At 49.5% G+C, this 21,566-nt stretch overlaps 1 protein-coding gene across 8 annotated transcripts in view; it reads right to left on the minus strand.

The window, feature by feature from the left end:
* The window catches only part of DOT1L (DOT1 like histone lysine methyltransferase), a 119,118-nt gene extending 99,032 nt beyond the window's left edge, over positions 1 to 20,086 (minus strand). For 2 of the 8 annotated variants that reach the window (XM_077331550.1, XM_077331549.1), the window contains exons 1-2: positions 19,531 to 20,083; positions 4,119 to 4,162 (exon numbers count right to left, since the gene is read on the minus strand). In XM_077331550.1, coding sequence (XP_077187665.1) covers positions 4,119 to 4,162; positions 19,531 to 19,611 — 125 coding nt within the window. In that variant the 5' untranslated portion in view covers positions 19,612 to 20,083. Of the gene's footprint in view, positions 1 to 4,118; positions 4,163 to 18,176; positions 18,418 to 19,530 lie in introns of those variants that run through there. The other 6 variants (XM_077331546.1, XM_077331545.1, XM_077331548.1 and 3 more) reach the window with 6 other exon arrangements.
* Positions 20,087 to 21,566: the final 1,480 nt, after the last annotated feature.

A 21,566-nucleotide genomic window follows, 5' to 3' on the forward strand; every position in this document is an offset into this window, starting at 1 on the left:
CGTGTGTGTGTTAGAGAGAGAGAGAGAATGCAAATACAGCAGGCTCTAGCAGGGCTGGGGAGTTGGGCGTCGCGGTGTATGTGCCCAGGGGCTGGACCCGAGGCCGGGCACGGGAGGACCTGTGAGGTGGTGCGACTGGTCCAGTGGGCTACCTGGATCTGTGGGGTGGCCGGCTCCAGTGGCAGCAGCTCCAACGCGGCCCCTCGAGGCCCGGGCTCTGGCCGGGCAGGGTGGCTGGTTGTGGTGGGCTGGTGCGGGGGCGTGGCCGCCGCTCCCTAACAACACACCAGGAGCCACTGGTGGCGAGGCGTCAGGTTGGTGGGCATGGCTGCAGGCGGCCCTCCTGGGCGCGCGAGCAGGTGGCAACCTGCAATGTCGACAGGGATCGAGGTAATGGCGGCTGGCGGCATGCGGACAAAGTGGGAGGGGCGGATTGGGAGGCACTTTGCGCCTCCCGCATCATCAGCCCAGCGGGAGAAGGCGGCCACCGATGTTGCCTCCCCCCCAATGCCCAGGGTCCCCGGGGTGGGAAAGGAGCATGGATGCCGCGTCTTTGACGCCGCGTCCCTGCTCCTTTCTGAAAATGGAGGAGTGGTGGGGCCAGAGGACTTACCCCGCGGGCTGCCAGCGCAATCTGCGAGGCAAGTTCCCGGCCGGCCCGGCACAGCTCCCCATTGCCGGCTTGGCCCTGGATGGACACTCCTCCCAAACAGCCCTTACCCTCAGTATATCTAATGCTGAATAACAGCCTCCAAGTGCGTAATGAAGAAGCCACACAATGGGGTCAGATACAGAAAGGATGGATTTTCTGCGAAACTAAGGGAAATTTCTAAGTTTGACAAAAATCTCAATAAGCAAAACTGAGCATTCTTAAACCCCAACACAGAGAATGCTGACTGAGATCTCGCTAAATCACATTAGAACACAGTTGGTATGGGGGGGGGCTAACAACCAAGGCATTAGACCAGCCCTCCAGTTGTCCGTGGACTACAATTCCCAGAAGCACCTGCCAGCATTCGCTGGCAGGGGCTTCTGGGAATTGTAGTCCATGGACATCTGGAGGGCCGCAGTTTGACTACCCCTGCATTAGACATTGGGCATCTGCAGCCCCAGTAAGGTTGCAGGTTCGGGGGACGACGACAACGGGAGAAGAAGAGAAACATTTAAATACTGGGAAGAGAAAACTTGGGGGGGGGGGGTAGAGAAAGTTGTATTTTCTAAGCCATCTAAGGCAGGTTCCAGGAGAGACAGTACAAATATTTTCTAAATAAATAGTATGTAGAGGAAAAGAAATCAGAGAAAGTGTTGGGGGTGGAAATAGTGGGGCCAGGTATTTCCATCCCTGTGAGTCCCATGGGTCAGTTTGTCTATATATCGAATTCTGAAGATGACCCAGGGTATGGATCAAAATGCATAAGGTGGCCAGATGCAGATGAGCAAGCTGCTTAAAACCCTGGATATAAAAAGGAGGGAAGAGAGTAAAAACAATGTAAAGTAACTAAGATCTTGCAAGACTACTTCATGAGATCTCAGCAGCTGTTCTAGATCATCAGCCAGACACGGACATGACCAATGTCGTCTATGGTTGCCTAGATCAGGGGTAGTCACCCTGTGGTCCTCCAGATGTTCGTGGACTACAATTCTCATGGGAATTGTAGTCCATGAACATCTGGAGGACCACAGGTTGACTACCCCTGGCCTACATAGTTTGAAGTTCATGATCGCCTAAGGTAGTCTTAATTGCCACTTTCCCAACAGAACTTATCAAGTGATTGGAAGGGAAGGCAGGCATGAAGACTGAGGGGGCAGTAGAGACAGGAGAGAAGGATCTGGGAATCAGAATGGGGCAAGGAAATTCAAGCAGGGATACCACATAACCAACCAACTTGGTGTAGTGATTAGGAGCACGGACTTCTAATCTGGCAAGCCGAGTTTGATTCCCTGCTCCCCCACATGCAGCCAGCTGGGTGACCTTGGGCTCTGATAAAGCTGTTCTGACCCAGCAAGAATATCAGGCCTCTCTCAGCCTCACCCACCTCACAGGGTGTCTGTTGTGGGGAGAGGAAAGAGAAGGTGACTGCAAGCCGCTTTGAGACTCGTTCGGGTAGAGAAAAGCAGGATATAAAAACCAACTCTTCTTCTTGTTCAACTAGAGCTCTTTATTTTTAGGGAAAGAGACATTGGTGCAACTTAATCCCCCTAGATAAAACTTTAATAATGTTTATATATAAAACATCTCCTCCATCTCCATACAAAACACTTCTGCACATGTACCTTTAACCCTCTCATCTCTGGCTCATAAATACAACATGCTATATACCCACTTAGCCAATATGTCAATGGGGGCTTCGATTTGGATTATTTATGAAAGAGTGTTCTCTTTTCCAAGATGAATAAAGCCTCAGAGCGTTACTGCCAGTGTAGAACAGAAAAAGCCCGATCAATCAAGGCTCTGTTAAAGGAAAGCCATCATCATTTCTCTTAGGAGTACAGTGGTCACTTTCCTAAACATAAAAGAGCTTGCTCCAGACCTTCTTGGCAAACAGTGTAGCCAGGGGAGGCTAAACTGTGACTGTACAGATGCCCATGGACTACAATTCCTATGAGCCCCTGCCAGCAACATGCTGACAGGGGCTCATGGGAGCTGCAGTCCATGGACACCTGGAGGGACACAGTCTGACTACCCCTGACACAGAGAGTCACTGCTGGTCAGAGCAGGCAATACTGGACACACGGGATCGATGGTCTGTTTCTTCAAGGAGGGCGTGTCACATTAAATTGGCTCATACTGAGGCAGACCTCTGGCCCATCAAAATCAGTATTGTTTACTCAGACTGGCAGCAGCTCTCTAGGGAGTCAAGTAAGTCTTTCCCATCACCTCCTAACTGATCCTTTTAAATGGAGTTGATGGGGATTGAACCGGGGTTCTTCGGCATGCCAAGCAGATGCTCTACCACTGAGCCACAGCCCTTCCAAGCAGAAGTGATTAGCACCTTGAACTGTGCTTAGAAAAAGTGGAAAAGGCCACAAACATGGAATCCTACCAATTCAGACAACACCAAAATACTGGAATGACACCCCTGTTTAGGCCCTCCAACCCCATGGGGTCATTTTCATCCAGCTGTCCATCCATCTGAACCTGATGAAGTGGTCTGCAGCTTACACAGTATTGCATGAAAGAGTTTTTGAAGTTGCCACAAACATGTCTTCTAGTTCAGAGACATATGTTCCACATCAGAGGAACACCTGTACTTTGTGGAGATTTCCAGGCACAAAGATGGAAAGTGTGGTCATGTTGCAGCTAGCTTATGGCAACCCCACGGCAAGTTTAACTGTTTAGTTTCCAAGATCTGACAGTATTGAGCTAGCCTGAGCCAACAGGTCAGGGTAAGGGCAACAGTAAGAGGTGTAAACTTAGCTCACAGAGTTTGCTAGCTAGACCCGCTGGGGCACCCAATGCCAAAATAAAACAATTAGATAATTTCTGTTAAGGGAGCCAGTTAGAAGGCCCAGTCCTAATAAGGAAATTTACATAATAATGAATTAACATTTTTCTCTGAAGGGATTCCAAGCTTGGGGGCGGGGGGAAGCAAGATTGCTGAAATGGCTTACACCCATTTCAGGTTTACAGCAGGGTGCACACGCCTCTCCGCTTTCAGCCTGAAAAGGCTGCAAGACCTTTCAGTCCCCACCCCTGCTCCTAAGCAGGGAGAAGATAAACGGATCAGTCCAAACCAAAACGGCATTTTGGAGGGGTCATCTGAGTTCAGAGACACCCCCGTACCAAACCAGAGTTGTCCAGGTTTTGTCTGTCCCTACTCACAAGTGTGGGCAGGAAGCAATAACTTTGTGGCCACCACATTTTAAACTTTGTACATTTCTATTTCTTATTATAGGAAAGCAAAGTTGGATCTACTCAAGTGTACTATGTGCAGTAGCATCCCTGGGCTCAGAACTTGGGATCCTTGCTCCCCTACTGGTCCGATGCATTAACTGCAGGCAACAGTTCAAACTGGGACACAACCTCACAGCCTGAAATCCCTTGGTGTTTGGACCCAGGTGATCCCAAAGAGCCTATCGATAGCTATTAAAGCTTCCAGATCTGCCGCCAGACTTACCGAATTGTCTCAATGATTTCATGAGCAGCATCATGGTGTTTGTCCTGCAAACGGAAAAAAGAGAAAACAGATTTAGGGACATCTGGAAATCACCATGCGGGCTGACTTCTCTCTTAAGAAATCATATCAGTGGCAAGTGTAAAGAAAGGAAACAAGACTGGGTCAATTTAAAAAAATGTTTCAAATGCCTCCCCCCCCCATTTAATCTCTCCTAAACCCAAATAAATTGTTTGTGAGCAAGCAAATACCATCACGCATGCTGCATAAGAACAGAAGGCTGGTGTGACCAGTCATTTCTGTATCTGGACACAGCCCACTAGCAGCCCCTCCCCCAAGACAGTGTCATGACCCTATTCCAACATCACCCCCAAACATTGATCGGGTTACACCATAAAGTTTGTCCTTGGTATGATTTACAAGAAAAAATACTTGGTACAACATACAAATTCTGCATTATAATACCACCTTTATTTGAGATTGTTATTATATACACAACAGCCAAACTGAAGATAGGTGTATTGGGGGGGGGAAGGGGAAACAATTTTGAAAAGGAACAGCTGGACAATTTCACAAAACTCAGTCTTTGGTGAGCCCCAAACAAGATGTAAGTTAACTAGAGCTTAAAGACTGCTGACTGTCTTGGTTTTGACCTAGGAAGATATTCTCCCACGCTGCCTGCCATGAGGCTCACAGCCCACTCTCTCTTGGCCTAACCTATCTCATGGGGCTGACTAGGAAGCAAATGGGAAGAGTGGCAGCCATCCGTGCTTCCCGAAGGAAGAAAAGAAGAAAACTGTAATTACTAGCTACATAAATATGGCTAATCCCACTGCTTTTTCGGTTTCATTTTGCCCTCCAGTTTTCCCCACTTTGCTGTACCCCAAAGAGTAGCAGGCATTAAGGGAAGGTAAAGGTATCCCCTGTGCAAGCACTGGGTCATGTCTGACCCTTGGGGTGACACCCTCTAGCCTTTCCAAGACAGACTCAATACGGGGTGGTTTGCCAGTGCCTTCCCCAGTCATTACCGTTTACCCCCCAGCAAGCTGGGTACTCATTTTACCGACCTGGGAAGGATGGAAAGCTGAGTCAACCTTGAGCCAGCTGCTGGGATTGAACTCCCAGCCTCATGGTCAGAGCTTCAAACAACATGTTGGCTGCCTTACCACCCTGCACCACAAGAGGCTCTTAATTTAAGCCCAGTTTACAAACTCTTTTGAGTTTAAGGATGTGTCTTCCCATCTCCTCTTGAGTTGGAAAGTAGTAGTATATGCCCTTCAGCTTAACAATTAGTCTTTCTTTGGTGTTTTAAGTTTGTTCCCCCACCCACCCACCCACGATCTTGATTTGGCACACCAAAGATCCGAATCAACTGATGAGAGATTGTTTTTAAGGGTGATGAAATATCATCGTAAGTAATGTGGAGTTCAAAAACCAGTCAAGGCATCTTTCCACCAGAATGGAAAATTCTTGATTGTAAGTCATGGGGGTAGAGTTCCAGCCACTTGCCTGGGGCAAGCAACATCTCCAAATAACCAGGCAAGAAAGTTTCTGTCAACTGGGATGATGCCACTTCAGCTCACCCCTTTCGGGCCACTCTGCAGCGTGCCCTGAAGAGGACTGTGTGGGCATGCAGTCCCGTTGCTTCCACTGCGGTTGCTTGTCATCAAACACTGTGTTAGTCATGCTTGTGGGTTAACCTTTTAATAAAATGTTAGGACAGCATGTCGCCTCTTAACATAGCACCTTCAAAAACAAACACATCTTTTCCATTATAAGCTTTCCTGAGACAGAACTCATGGACAGATGCAAGAAATTATTTCCGCGGCTCAGGGGTAGATTATCTGCTTTGCGTGCAGAATGTGCTAGGCTCGGCCTCTATCACAGCCTTCCTCACTGTTGAGAACCCACTAAACATTTTTTAGGCTTTGAGAAACCTTTAAGTGGTGCGATCGGGCAGAATACAATTGGGAAGCATAGCTGCAGACATGCCCACTTGGGGCTCCTCCCCACCCCGTCTAGGCCCATCACTGGCCATTTCAAGAGGGGGTGGGTGAGTTGACCTGACCATAAATGGTCATATCACCTGATAAATGGTTAGAATCATAGAGTTGGAAGGGGCCATACAGGCCATCTAGTCCAACCCCCTGCTCAACGCAGGATCAGCCCTAAGCATCCTAAAGCATCCAAGAAAAGTGTGCATCCAACCTTTGCTTGAAGACTGCCAGTGACAAATTAACAAATTTAAAATATATATTTAAAATTAATTACCTCCCACCCTTTTAGGAAACCTTTATGGGGAAGTCACGAAACCCCAGGGTTTCATGAAACCCTGGCTAAGAAAGCCGGATCTAGCATCTCCAGTTAAAAGGATCTGACATGAAAAACCTCAGCCCTCTGGAGAGCCACTGCCAGGCAGACTTGACTTTGACGATAGAGAGAATCATGTATAGTAGTTAGTGAGCCAGACCAGGATCTGGGAGACCCACAGTGAAGCTCCCTACTTTCCCATCAAGTTAGCTGGGTGATATTGCCCAGTTACATAGGAGGTGGGGAGAATATGTGCCTCTCTGAGCTCCTTGGAAGCCTGCGATAAAAAATACGCAATAAGCAAACACTGACTTACGACAATAAAATCAGAGTTTAAGATTAACAAAGATTTATTCAAGGTGTAAAGCCTCTTGTGGCGCAGAGTGGCAAGGCATTAGACATGCAGTTTGAAAGCTCTGCCCATGAGGCTGGGGGTTCAATCACAGCAGTCGGCTCAAGGTTGACTCAGCCTTCCATCCTTCCGAGGTTGGTAAAACGAGTACCCAGCTTGCTGGGGGGTAAATGGTAATGACTGGGGAAGGCACTGGCAAACCGCCCCATATTGAGTCTGCCATGAAAACGCTGGGCGTTTCATTACAATGCAGAGCTCAGAAGGAAAAAATAACAAAACAAAAGGGGGGGGAGACCACTCCCAACTCTTGATGAATTGGTAAAGAACCACCTGGCATAAAAGGATTACCTTTCTGATTGGATCATGCTTTAAACTGCCCTCTCCTTGCTCTAAATGCTCTCCCAACTTTTTTGCTGCTTGCAGACTTTAGTAAAAGTGTTTTGGCCTGAAGGTGTTTTCGCTCTACGCAGGTCTACCCTTATCCTTGATCCGGAAACTACAACTAATGCACAATGCTGCGGCCAGGATTCTCACTAAGACATCATGGAGATTCCACATCTGGCCGGTACTCCAACAACTTGGCTGGCTCCCAGTTGAATTCCAGATCAAGCTTAAGGTTCTGGTAATCACCTTTAAGGCCGTACACGGTTTGGGCCCACTGTATTTAAGAGACCGCCTCCCTGCCTATACCCCCAAAAGAGCCCTATGCTCCGCCACCTCCAACTGGCTCGGATCCCTGGCCCCAGAGAAGCATGTCGGTCCTCAACAAGGGCCAGAGCCTTCTCAGTCCTGGCCCCCACTTGGTGGAACGAGCTCCCTGAGGAGATCAGAGCCCTGCCCGAACTTCCACAGTTCCGCAGGGCCTGCAAGAGGGAGCTCTTCCACCAGGCTTTCACTTGAGGCTGACTGACGTAGAACAGCTGCTGAACCCCCAGACTAAAAGAACCAACCCATGAAAGAACCAACCCCCAATGTTACTGTTAATTGTTATTTATAATGTGGTTTATGTTACATACTGTTTATGAAAGTTTATGTTACATACTGTTGGTACTATACATCGTTCCATGTAATTTGTATTATATAATGTTCAATGTAAACCGCCCAGAGCTGCAAAGAAACGGGCGGTATAAAAATCTAAATAAATAAAGGGATGTGTGCATGCCCCTCCTGTGTGAGCGGAGTTCTATCTCAGGAAAGCTTATGGTGGAAGAAATGCTGGCATCTTAGCCCCCTGGCAACTGTACTTATTCTGCTGTAAGGAGAGACCATCAGTCCTCATCCTGAGTCAGCCACTCCTTATCACTAACGAACCCAACCAAGATAATACCAAATGTGCATATGGATTCCAACCCAGCAGTTATCAGGCCCACTGAAGTTTTCGGTGAACCTCCCTGTTAGTCTCCAAAAGTGTCACAAGTTTCTTTGTTAAGCCTTTCTGCCAATGAAACAGAGCACCACCAGTGCATTACCCCCAAAAAGTGAAACATGTTCTCAGCCATCTATTTTGAGCAGGGCTCTGGGGCAACGGTACTCCGATGAACAGATCGCTGGGAAATGCAGCTTTGGCTTGGGACTTTGTTTGCAGAACCGGCTTCTGCAGCCAGCTGCACTAATAATGCTATCATAACACTACAGGCCAGCTGACTGGGCTTTTTGTTGGAACTTTGTAGAGATGATAGGAAGGCGTAAACAAAGCAATGGATTAGTCCTGCATTCAGAGGCTCAGCATTCATCTGTTACTATTTGGAGCCATTGGAGGGGAGCAAACACCACTCCCTGGAAGCACTGCCCATCAAGCTTCAATAAAGGACATGGGTGTAGCATAGGCTGAAAAGGGAAGAGAGGTAGGCAGATACTGGGAAATGGTGTGGGGAAAATGGAGCATTAAAGCCAATCTTCAACCATCACGGATGACATGCACGGCTCAAGAGCCAACTGCTCACACATGTGCCATTACTAAAAACAACCTGAAACACCTTTAAAAAAACCCAGCCCACAAATATAATATGCACATGTGCACCCCTGTGTCTCTGGGGCCACCAGGTGAGAGTTGGGGAACTTCTAAAATTACAGCTCATCTCCAGGTAACAGAGATCAGTTCCCCTGGAGAAAATGACCACTTTGGAAGGTAGACTCCGTAGCATTAAGACTCCACTGTCCCTTCCCTGCACCAAATTCCATCTACTCCTGGCTCCCCCCACCCACCCCAAGTCTCCAGGTATTTCCCAACCCAGAGCTGGCAACCAAACTCTGGGGCCTAAAAGGACTGACTTGTGCATGCGGACTGTAATGGTTGTTTTTAATCCTGGAGAGCTCCCGATCCTGCAGCACTGCTGATGCTAAAGGATAATTAGAGACAACACAGCCCTCCCACCCACTCCTTATAGCCAAGTATTTTACCTCTATCTCTACATTTACCTTCACAACCACCCAGCAATTGGGTCATTGTGCTAATTTAAGTGACAGCAAGGGAATGGTGCGACAAGGTGGTGTGAGAGAATGACCAATAGCCACACTGGCTCAGTGACAGAGGTAGAAGTCTTCCAGTTGAAAAAGAAAGAGTAGCCATACCAGATCAGATCAGTTGGCCATCAGCCTGTTTCCAAGCCTTGCCCATCAGATGCCATGCGGAAACCCACAGGCAGGACTTATGCCTTGCAGCTGAGAGAGGTGATCTGCTTTGCAACCACCCATCTGGTTGAGCAAGCAGCCCACAAGAGACTTATGCACCACAAATCTGCCCAACTCCTTTTTCAATTCACCTACGCCAGTGGCTCTCTCCACACTGTGTAGCTGCAGCAAGTATCACCATCCCAGTTCACATAACTTCAGAGGCGTATAGACCTCTTTCATGTCACCCCTCCAAATCTCAAAAGCTGCAGATGCTTTAAGGCAGAAATTCCAACCCAACCCAGGGGAGGGGGAGGCTCAGTGAAAGAGCCTTCATTTTGCATTTAGAAATTCCCAAAGTTGGATCCCTGGCATCTCCAGCTGCAAGGACCAGGCAATAGGTGCTGCAAAAGAACTTTGCCTGAGACCCTGGAGAACTGCTGCCTGTCTGCAATACTGAGCCTGATGAACCAAGGATCTTTCTCATTCAGAAAAGGCAGCTTCACGTGTGTTCATCTAATCGTTTTCATCTGGCTGTCCCTCCAGTGATCCAGAAGTGGTTTCACCCAGTTAACCAAGTAGAATACCAACCCAAAGGTTGGGTGCTAGTTTTTCCGTATGTAAGACTAATGTATTCTGACCAAGACGGATGGATGTAACCCACCCTGCTGCCTAGGTAAGCAAAACATGACATTTGCCTACAAACAGGAAAATGTACACTTGAGTAGAATCATCTCTCTGTAGGAAAATAGTCATGTGATAAATGATGAACCAGTTTCAGAGCTTAATTAAAGACCAGATTTGACTTGTTCATTGGAAGCTAAGACCTGACCCAGGAACAGTATCTTCCCTGGCACACACTAGCTGGCATTTTTATTTCACGGCCCCGGAATGAGCTCCCGGAAGAGCTGAGGGCCCTGTCGGAGTTGTCAGCCTTCCACAGGGCCTGTAAGACAGAGCTCTTCCACCAGATGTATGGTTGAGACTAGGGCAGGGTCTCGGTGTTACCATCGGAGGATCCCTCAATGTGTGTTAGACCAGGGTCCTCGTACCCAGTGAGAGATAGCTTTTGACCCATGTGCTGAATGGGGAGGGGGGGAGATTGGAACTCTTATTGATCGCCATCTGGTTAATGTATTAAGGGGTGTTTTTAAGGAGCTTTTACTATGTTTTCTGGTAGTGTTGTAAACCACTGTGAGACTTTTTGAGAGTGGCGGTATTTCAATGAAAAATAAAGTAAGTAAATAAATACTTACGCTTCTAGGTAACAATGTGTGTGAACGAGACCTTGGGGTACTTGTGGATTGTAAACTAAACATGAGCAGGCAGTGTGATGCAGCGGTAAAAAAGGCAAATGCCATTTTGGGCTGTATCAACAGGGGCAACACATCAAAATCACAAGATGTCATAGTCCCATTGTATACGGCACTGGTCAGACCACACCTGGAGTACTGTGTGCAGTTCTGGAGGCCTCACTTCAAGAAGGACGTCGATAAAATTGAAAGGGTACAGAGGAGAGCGACGAGGATGATCTGGGGCCAAGGGACCAAGCCCTATGAAGATAGGTTGAGGAGAATGTTCAGCCTGGAGAAAAGGAGGTTGAGAGGGGACATGATAGCCCTCTTTAAGTATTTGAAATGTTGTCATTTGGAGGAGGGCAGGATGCTGTTTCTGTTGGCTGCAGAGGAGAGGACACGGGTATGGGTTTAAACTTCAAGTACAACGATATAGGCTAGATATCAGGAAAAAAAATTTCAGTCAGAGTGCTTCAGCAGTGGAATAGGCTGCCTAAGGAGGTGGTGAGCTCCCCCTCACTGGCAGTCTTCAAGCAAAGGTTGGATACACACTTTTCTTGGATGCTTTAGGATGCTTAGGGCTAATCCTGCGTTGAGCAGGGGGTTGGACTAGATGGCCTGTATGGCCCCTTCCAACTCTATGATTCTATGATTCTATGTTCGGAGCAAAGCTGCCACAGAACAAAGAGGGATCTCAACCGAGGGCTTGGAAACAGGGGGGTGAAAGGCGAAGGGCCCCGCAGAGCTGGAGAAGAGGCAATGGGGACTGAATGGCAGGATTGTCCGTCCCCAATTGTCGCCCCCCTTGAGCAGGGGGTTGGACTAGATGGCCTGTATGGCCCCTTCCAACTCTATGATTCTATGAGGTAAGGGGCAGTGGGCTGACCGCTTCGATCCACCCTCCCGATCAGGAACACAGGCCTTTATTATAAGCCCGGCACGTAACGGCCGTTTAAGCAGACTTTTAGAACAAGTGATTAAGGACATCGAAAGAAAAGTTCTCTACAGACGCTAATCCTTTATGTCGTTAGCTTACCATCGTTGTGGGTCGATGACAATAATAGAAGCACCAAGGGATGCTGAGCAGTCAAATGCAAAACCACTCCTGCTCCAGATGCAGCCATCATAAAACGCCAAAAGTCAACTTCGGAAAACACGTTTCTGACTCACTAGAGGAGGGGGAGGATTGTTCAGCCAGGCACGATTCAGCTCACCCATCACCGGGCGGGCGTGAGGAGCGGAACCACTTGCTATTGATTCATTAGAAAAGCCCTTCATGTTCCTCCTTGGGAAACCAGAAGGCGGGAGGGAGCATCATACATTCCCAGCTTCGCATGAAAGCCGGTGGGAGGCTGCATCTGGACCACGCCACTGCGCTCTCCTCCCATAGCCTTAATTAGCTGTGGAGGGGGAATACACACTTTCACATCACCCTCCCAAGCTCTCAACATCTCACATCGTGACAGAAGCCTGGGTTTGTCAGCACAGCAATTATGCAAATCCAGCTGTCTGCTGCAATCCCACTTTGTGGTGCCAGATACCACACTGGGCTTTCCCCTCCCCTTTAAGAAAAAGCACAAGCCTGCCGTCAAAATCATTTCTGACCACCCAGCAATTTGCACCAAGCTTCCTAGAGGGGAAGGCACCTCACTTTCCAGGATAACCTCAAGAAAGGTGGAACATTAGGCAGGTGGAGAGATTGTAGAGGGGAGGAGAGAAGAACTAAGCTACTCAGTGTTTCTGTAACTCCCCAGACTTGGGTGCAGTAATACAACAGGTAGCAACAACAGCACATGGATCAAAGGGCAGCTTAACTAGCATGGATTCCAATGTGAGGATGCCCTGAGCTTACCGACCTCTAAGTTTGCAGAAAGGCTGAGTGTATGAAAGAGCTTAGCATGCAACTCTAAAAAGTACATGGGTTTTTGAAAGGCCTGGGAAATGTGTTTCTGACCCCCAATTAAAATTCTGAGACAAGGCAGCCCAAGTTACCTGCCAAGAGAAGCTGAATTATGTGACAAGCATAAATTATACAAATTGAACAAGCATGTATAATGTCTCCTAGTTTGCATATTCCGCATACACTTATTTTTGACCTCCTAGACCTTTGGGAAGGGCTACAGTGTCCTATGCCTCCCTACACACACGGCCGTATGAAGTTTCATTCAGGTGCCTCTATAATTTATTTATACCCCACCTTTCTCCACAATGGTGACAACTCATGGGCAAAATAGGTGGTCTGCAGGTTCAAGGTACGACTTTCAGCTCTTCAGTTTCAGAGCAGTCACATTCCAAGGCTGGGGGAAATCCCTCTAAGCCAGGCTTTTTCAACAGGGGATTTATTGATGACCCCGGAAGGGTTGCCCCAATTGTGTAGGATTATGTAAACCCACCCCTTCCCCCAAATGATTAACGATGGTCCTGGAGTGAGCAGAAAGGGGAGGAGCCCTGGCAATACAAATCCTTACTGGCCAAGGTTTATCGTAAGTAGTAGCCACTGGAGTCCACAGAGATATGTAGTCGCATTTTAACTGCATTGGGGATTGGCAGGGGGTGATGGAAAGGTGTATGCCTGCCCCAGCCCTGTCCCCAGCCGAGCGGATTAGACTGCTGTGCTGTTTCTGCCACTGGGAGGGCCGGGGGCGATAGGGTGTGATAGGGTGTGATGTCACATCTGACGGGAATGTCTGGTGATGTCACTTCTGGTGATGTGACCTCTGGAGTGTGGCCTGCTGACCTATCTTCCAGGGTTTCTTGAAGCCTGAAGACTATTTCTGGGGCTTCTCAACAGCTCTTAGCAATAGCACCTTTCGAGAGTCATGCCAATCATGTAAGAGCAGTCTATATCAGAAAGGTCAGAAATATTGACCCATCTCACTTGGTGACAGCCTGTCAGACCATAAAGTGGTAGGTGATACTTTTTTTTTATTGAGGCCAGCAATTCAGCATCTCTTATATCACAACATCAGGAATCAATGATTACCAACTTCATAATACTAGCACAATACTTCAGCAGCCTTCAATATTTTAAGACAGAAAGCTGTATCTTAATTAATCAGCCCCATCTCGCAATACTGGCAAAAATCGTGTTCTTGCATCAAAAGTACCACACTGACACTCAAACAGCAAGCAGGGGAGGCCTTTGATTGCCCATGAATTCAAATTCTCCCCCCCTTGTCCCAAGCAGGTCCAGTGCCAAGCAATTCACTGCTGGCCCTCACATGGAACCTTTCCCCGTTGCTTGAATATAATAGAGCCAATTCCCACCTTGCTGCCAGGAAAGGAGGGGGGAGGGAAACATGCAGCACAGCAAGCAAGTGAAACTAGGAAACATTCTGCTGACGTCAAAAGAGCTGAGCTCTGAAACCACAACGGACCCTTTTTCCCCTTGCTGCCAAGTAGACTGTGAGCCAAGAAGCGGAGGGGAGAAAGCCTACAGCTAAATACAGTATGGCATTCGCAGACAAGAGGCTGTGGTCGCCCAGAAAGGATCTTTGCTGCAGTAGGTTGGCTGACTCTCCCCTTTTTAATAGGTTAGGACATGAGGAGGGGGAAAGAAACCCATGAACACATGGGGGGGTGGGGCAAAAAGCATGCAGGCAAAGTTACCAGAAGCACACTTAAGAAAGGCCAATTGAGGTTTCGGTGCAGCTCTTACTTCTTAAAACAAAGGAAAAGTTTAGTGTTGCTAGTTCCCACCAAACTGCAAGGGAACACCTCTCCCACCGTGTGCCGGAATGCAAGCACATTAGTTGCATAGGGTAATGCACAGGAGGGTGAAGAGGTCCAGTAGCAGCACACCATAGAAAGGAAGCCTGAAACCCTTCAACTGGGACCACTGCAGCAGGTTCTGGCAGGCACCTCCAAACTCACCACATGGGCTTCTGAACAGATCTAAAGTGCACAGAGAGAGCGATACCGTTTATCATACCTTGGGTTCACTAGTGGAAAGGTTATGCCAATACAGCAGGAACATCTTGTGGGCCACACCCATAGTGTCAAGGGTTAGGCCGATAAGCACAAGGCCGGACTAAAGGGGCGGGGAGCGAGGAGAGCTAGAAAGATTAGCCGGTTTCCAAGTGGTGTCATCGGTTTGGAGTCTATGGAGCCAGGCCATCGCGGGCATTTCAAAAATTCACTTCAAGTGATCCTCATCCTCTAGACCTCATTTGAAACCTAGCCTAGATTGCTTGGGAAGTATAACTCAAAGGCTACTAGTCACCAAGAGCGAAAGAGATCCTCCATGTTCTGAGGCAGGTCTATCAAATGCTGGGTTTCCCTCACCCCGTTCTTTTCAGCCTTCCAGAAAGCCATGTGACTGACTGCGTAGAATCAGGATGTTGTATTACATGGGTCCTTACTCCCTTACTCTGATTCAGCAAGGAAAACCCCTGCCTTCTTAAAATGTCTTAGATTCCCTCTCCTCTTCACAATACTATATTTTTCATTACAATTGTTCACCTGCCTACAAATCAATCCAAACTTTTTATTTATTTACTTTGCAAAGTCAGAATGTCTTCGTTTTCCTGAAGGAAAATTCTTCTCTGTGCAATTAGGGTTTTTGCAGGAAAAAGTATAAAGCCTGGTGACCGAAAGCAACCAAACAAGATAAGAATGGCTCTTTCAATTTCAGTGCAAGCAAAATTAGTGCACGTGGTAGAACTGTGTGCACACATCAAGGGAGCTGCCCAAACAGGAAAGGCCACATTAACCAGTATGTGCCCTACAATCCTCTGGCTCTCTGGGAAAGGCATAGTCAAAAATAGCATGCCCTCTTTCCCAAATAGGCAGGATGTTTTGGAAACCACACCGTCAACAACCCCAGAGGACAGAAAGCCATATGCCACAGCAACAAACACTCAGGTTTGACCATCTTTCTGGACGACTCACAATTATATCTGTTATACACTGACTGAGTGTGGCTATTTCACTCCAAGCTGGCTCAGCTACACCACCTTGTTTATGTCGTAATGTGTGAAACCACAAAACTGGAAGAACTCCAAGCACTGCAGAAACATAGTAGGCAAGAGCCCCACACCAATTAAAACAACAACAAAAGAAATTCTCAAACCTAACAATGGCACCGAATGGATGCTGTGACAAGCATGTAGGGCTCTCCTGTCCACTAAGCCAGTGGTCCCCAACCTTTTTATCTCCGGGGACCGGTCAATGCTTGACAATTTTACTGAGGCCTGGGGGGGGGGGGTAGTCTTTGCCGAGGGACATCGCCACTGCCGCCTGAGCCCCTGCTCCACTTGCTTTCCCACCGGCACCCCTGACTTCCCGCCACCCACTGAGGGGCGCTGCCAGCAGCAGCTGCGCAGTGCCATGCTGAGGGGGGCCCCAGCCATGGCGGCCGCCGGAGAGCACCAAAGGTGATCCAGCGGCAAAGTGTCAGGGCAGCCCCCGAGGCAGCTGCCAGGGAGGAGGACGAGGAGGAGCTGCGGACCGCTACCAGTCCCCGGACCGGGGGTTGGGAACCACTGCACTAAGCCACAAGAATTGTCACCTCATGAAGTTGCTTTATCCCAACATACCAATTACTAAAAGGAAAGAGAAAAGGGCAGCCAAGTTTGCAAAACGTATTAATATACTATCACACAATCCATCACAAGCATGGAATCAGGTATTATAGCTGATGACATGCAGTATCATTATACTGTACATAAGGCTTGATTATATATTTAGAAAAAAGATAATGGGGGTGATTTCAGCATGTTTTTATTTAATGAAGGAACATGCTCTCTTATTCAGGTTCAATTCTCCATTTTTAATTGGTTTCCCCCCCATAGGTTCTCCCAGTCATCAGAATGAGAAAGTGACACAAAGTGAGTTTTGTAAACAAATGAAGATACTATTTCTTACAGACCTCAGCTCTGAAATCATTCTAGAACAGAGGGCCAGGAAACTTGACTTTTTCTGACCAGCTCATTCCCCTCTCATTTTACAACAAGAGAATACAGTTGCCTAAAACTGCAGACACAGAAGGAAGCCAGGCCTTATCATTTCCATAACATATCCACCCCCCCCCCCGCAAAGAAAAACAGCTGCTTATCTGAAACGTCCAAATACCAGATGATTTTTTAAAAAGAAAGAAAAAGCTGGGCTGAAAAACACTTAATGATGGTTCACTGGTCTGGTATCTTCTATTTGTGAGACATGCCTTGTGGAACAGCAGTGCACTATGGGGTGTGGAACAGCAGTGCACTATGGGGTGTGGAAGTGTCAGCGGGGTGAGGGATGAAGATTGTTTGGGTGTGGGCTGGGAGTAATCTGCAAGCAATGAGTCATCCACAACAGGAAAAGCAGGATTGTTTTTTGAAATGTCTAGCCTGGGATGTAAGGAATGTCTTGGACTCTGAGAAAGAAATGGTGGGGTTGGGGAGCTTTGAAAGGGAAGGGCTGGCAGAGAACCAGAAGAACTCCAAAGAACAGAGATATCCCAAGAGGGTGCAGAGCAATCAACCCTTACGTTCAGTGGGACAACCAGGGACTTTGGAACAAAATGAGGCAAGAACAGGGTGCCAGATAACTGCAGAGTAAATCAAACTGAGGCGAGCCCCTGGGAGTTGTACCCAATATCAATAGGAGAGGAAGGAAGGAAGCTGGCTCAACTATCACAGGGCATGCAGTGGGAAAGAAATGAGTCTATATACAAAAAGGACATCATGGTCAACAAAGAGAGAAATCAAATAGCACCACACACAAAAAGGGATGAGGCACAGAAAACAATTAAGTAAAGATCTACCACAGAGTGAGAGAAATTGAATTCCCTGGAAGCAAAAAGAGGACGTTTGGCTTGTTGGGTACAGAAAATGGAGATATCCTGAAATGGTGAAGCAGGTGGAAAGGAGCTATGCTGTGATCTTTCTAGGAAATACTATAAGGGGGATGCACACTCGTGGAATCAAAACCTACAAGCAGCAGACAAAGATGGACTTCAGAGAGGGGGGTGAAAGCTCTGGCAAAAATTACACAGAATCTGAACATGGCTTGAGCACAGCAAGCTTTTTAAAAGGACTGGGAGATGTCCAGGTCAAGGGGGCAACTTTGACTGGGATTCTCTAGAGGGAAATGACTGACATTTTATGGAAAGGTTATGAGGAGGTCAAATGTGGATCTGAGACAGGCAAGGAGAATGACAGAGAAAGGTGGCCTTGGGGAAGCAAGGCACTGTGGCACCCCTGATGCATTTCAGATGACATGTGAAACTGGAAAGGGCAACAAGGAAGAGATGCATAAAAGAGTTCCCCCTTCTACGCTTAACACCGCCTTCTCCTCTTTATAGATGGGCAGCTCTCAGAAGGGCTGAACCTCCACCTCACTCACATTACACTTTTGCCAAACCCAGTTTTCCTCTCCACATACTGTGCCCCCCCCCACCCCAGCTTCCCATCAGGCATCCCCCTCACTTCCATCCTCACACCACTCCCAAATGGCAACCCATTCCCATTGACCCATCCTGGTTTCCCCTCAACTATTCTGCTAACTCACCAGTCATTGGATACCAAATCAATATCTCCCTCCTCCAGCAGATAACTTGCCTCAGTGTCCCACAATGGGATTGCTACAGGAGAGTCTCCACATTCCACTCCTTCACCTGCACCCCACTTACAGAGCCTCCCCGAGAGCCAGTTTGGTGTAGTGGTTAGGAGTGCGGACTTCTAATCTGGCATGCCAGGCTCGATTCTGCGCTCCCCCACATGCAACCAGCTGGGTGACCTTGGGCTCGCCACGGCACTGATAAAACTGTTCAGACCGGGCAGTGATATCAGTGCTCTCTCAGCCTCACTCACCCCACAGGGTGTCTGTTGTGGGGAGAGGAATGGGAAGGTGACTGTAAGCCGCTTTGACCCTCCTTCGGGAAGGGAAAAAGCGACATATAAGAACCAATTCTTCTGCTTCTTCTTCCTTGTTCTTCTACCACCCCCCTCCCCCACACTGCCCAATTTCCCTGTGCCTCCAGGTGACACCACTTACCAAGCTGCAACACGTGCGCTTATGTTCCCCTCACATTAGCACAACCCTACGCTCCTCACATATGACCCCGGACTCCCCCACCACCAACACCCCCAATTCCTCCCTCCATCAACTTTCCTCCTCAGATCAACTCTCCCCCCCCTCCATGTTGCACCCACACCTGCTTTCTCCCCATAACACTTCAGCTTCCCTGCTCTCTCCGGTTCTATGTCACACCAAAGCTGCACCCCCAGACACACTCCACACCGCTGTAACTTCCCCTAAATCGAGTTCTCCTCAATGTCAGCCTCTTAGCATGAGACTCAAAGGTCCCCGACATGGCCAGATTTCCCCATTCCCCATCCTCTTTCGGTGCCATCCACACAACCTCCCCAACCCCCCCCCTCCACACACACACACACAAAAACTTGCATGAAAGGTGCCAGACGAGTAGCTCAGCCTCTAACTCACTGCCACCCCCGTGCATGAACTTCCTCCACCAATGGTCGCTCGCAAACAGGTCTCGCAAGGGCTTCCTCCCAAGTAGGCTTCCTCCCCGGACCCCACCGGGGTCTCCCTCTCCTCGGGCTGCCTCCAACTTTCCCTGGCACGACCGAGTTGTGTCCTCCAAACGTGGGGGGCGAAGCACCCCCCCTCCCCACTTGCATGGCACTGAACTGCTTCTCCCATCGCAAACACGACCCCCCAAACTGAGAGGTCCAAACAGCCCCCCCCCCCAAGAAGACCCTCTCCAGGGGCACTGACCCCCCCCCCCCCGCATGCACAGCCCCTTCTCCCAGTGCCCCTCGTGGGGTGGAGTGGGGGGGCAGGCAAGGTCAAAGACGCCGGCTGCCTCCCCACGTGACCCCCTCTCCCCCCCCCCACTCACGTAGACGGGCAGGGGCCAGGGGTAGACGGCCGGCTCGGCTCCGACTGGCGACTTGAGCCGGAGCTCCAGCCTCTCGCCCATGCTGGCGGCGGCCGACGGGGCAGGCGCGCTCAGGTCGGGGCGGCGGAGGGCGGCAGGCGGCGTCGCTGCCCGACCATGCTAGACCGTCCCGTCGCGGGGGCTGCGCTCGGCCGGCTCCGCTCTCGCGCCTCGCCTATTGTCGCTCGCGCCGGGCCGGGCTCCTCCTCGCCAGTGCCGCCGCCGTCGTGAGGAGGAGCAGCAGCGCCGCCGCAGCCGCCATCTTGGGCCGCCCCCGCCGGCGTCAAAGCCAGGGAGGGAGGGGGGGCGCGCGCGGCCGGGGGACACCAACCAACGGGATTTCTCCCCGGCGCGAGGGAGGGCGGGCGGGCGGGCGAGGCGCGCGCGTGACACAAATAAATAAAAACGAAAGCGCCTCGCGGGGCGCGTGAGAGGGGCCAGGCCGTTGGGCTTGGGTGCGCGCGCGCACACACAAACACGGACTACATCTACAGGACACGCTCTGAGGGAAAGGGAAGAAGGGCGGAGGGCGCCTGCGCGGGAAAGACACGAAACCGACATGGGGCGCGCGTGCATAAACCATCGGGAGGCGGGTCCTGGAGGGAGGAGCGGAGGAGCCTGCGGGCGGAGCAGCGAACCAGGCCCGAGGAAGGGAGGGGCTTCTTGCTGTCGTCACGCGCTCTGGGCGCGCGGGAACGAGCGAGCGCGCGGGAAAGCGGAGGGGAGGACGGAGGTGAAAGCGCGGATCTCCTTAAAGGGGGAGCGGGCGCGGGGGCGCGCGCTCCTCGCCTCGCCGCTTCGTACCTCGCGCGACCCGCCCTTCCCGCTCGCGAGCGCGCGCCTTGTCCTCAGTTGCCCTCGCGACGGGGAGGGATGGGGCATGCGCGCCTCGCGGCGCTCCGCGTGCCGCCGCCTGCGCTATCGGAAGGGGCCGTTGCGGTTCCCTCACGAAGGGAGCAGAGCCTCGAAGCCCGCGGGGAGGGTTTGCCCGTCCGCCCTGCCCCTCTTTATTATAATAAATAAGCAATTACCTCGGGGGAGCGCCACAAATAATACAAGTAAACACAAACATAAAGCTTTTGCATATACAGTTAAAAAAAACAAAGCCTCAAAGGACACAGCTTCGCTTACAATATGTGTGTGTGTGGAGGAAATATTACATGTTTTATTCCTTTTATTCGAAGCCGACCCCTCTGTGTGTGTGTGGGGGGGGGGAATATTGCATATGCCATATTTTATTCCTTTTACTCAAATCCCACCCCTCATTTTAACGTCTCAGGGCAGCATATAATATTTGTGTGTGTTGGAAATTGTGCGTGTGTGGAATATTGCATATGCCACAATAATCTATCGATTTTGTTTGTTTGTTTATTTATTGGACTTGTTTCCTGCCACTCCTGGCAATCCGGCTCGTAGCGGGTTACACAATAAAAACCTCACAGACAATAAGACCCCCATTAAAAACCCATTAAAATCCACATTGTAAACGTGATATTCAGCAACTATAGATATTAAAGGGAATGCTTTGTACTATATACATATTCAATATATTATTCTTCCATTCTTAAATCTGGATAACGTTGTTGTAAATAGTACACAGCTCTTTAAATCCCACCCCCTCACTGTAAACGTCTCAGGGCAGCATGTAATATCTGTGTGCGGGAGGGGATATACTGCACATGCCACGGTATTTTATTCCTTTGATTCATTTAATTCCAACCCCACCCCTCACTGTGACATCTCAGGGCAGCATATCATATATGTTTGTGGGAAAGATGTGGGTGCGTTGGCAACAGGGTTTGGGAAGACTTGTAGGTTTGTGGGGGTGGAAACTGGGCAGGGTTTGGGGAGGGCAGAGACCTCAGACAGAGGGTTCAATGCCGTTTCCTCACCCCTTGGGTCACCTGGAGATAAATCGTAATAGCGGGAGATTGGCTACTGCAATTGGCTGGGGAGATCCCCGGGGCTCTTCAGGGCACTGTTCCCTCATGTGGCAC

This window comes from Paroedura picta, chromosome 4 (genome assembly GCF_049243985.1).
Source record: "Paroedura picta isolate Pp20150507F chromosome 4, Ppicta_v3.0, whole genome shotgun sequence".
Taxonomy (NCBI): Eukaryota; Metazoa; Chordata; class Lepidosauria; order Squamata; family Gekkonidae; genus Paroedura; species Paroedura picta.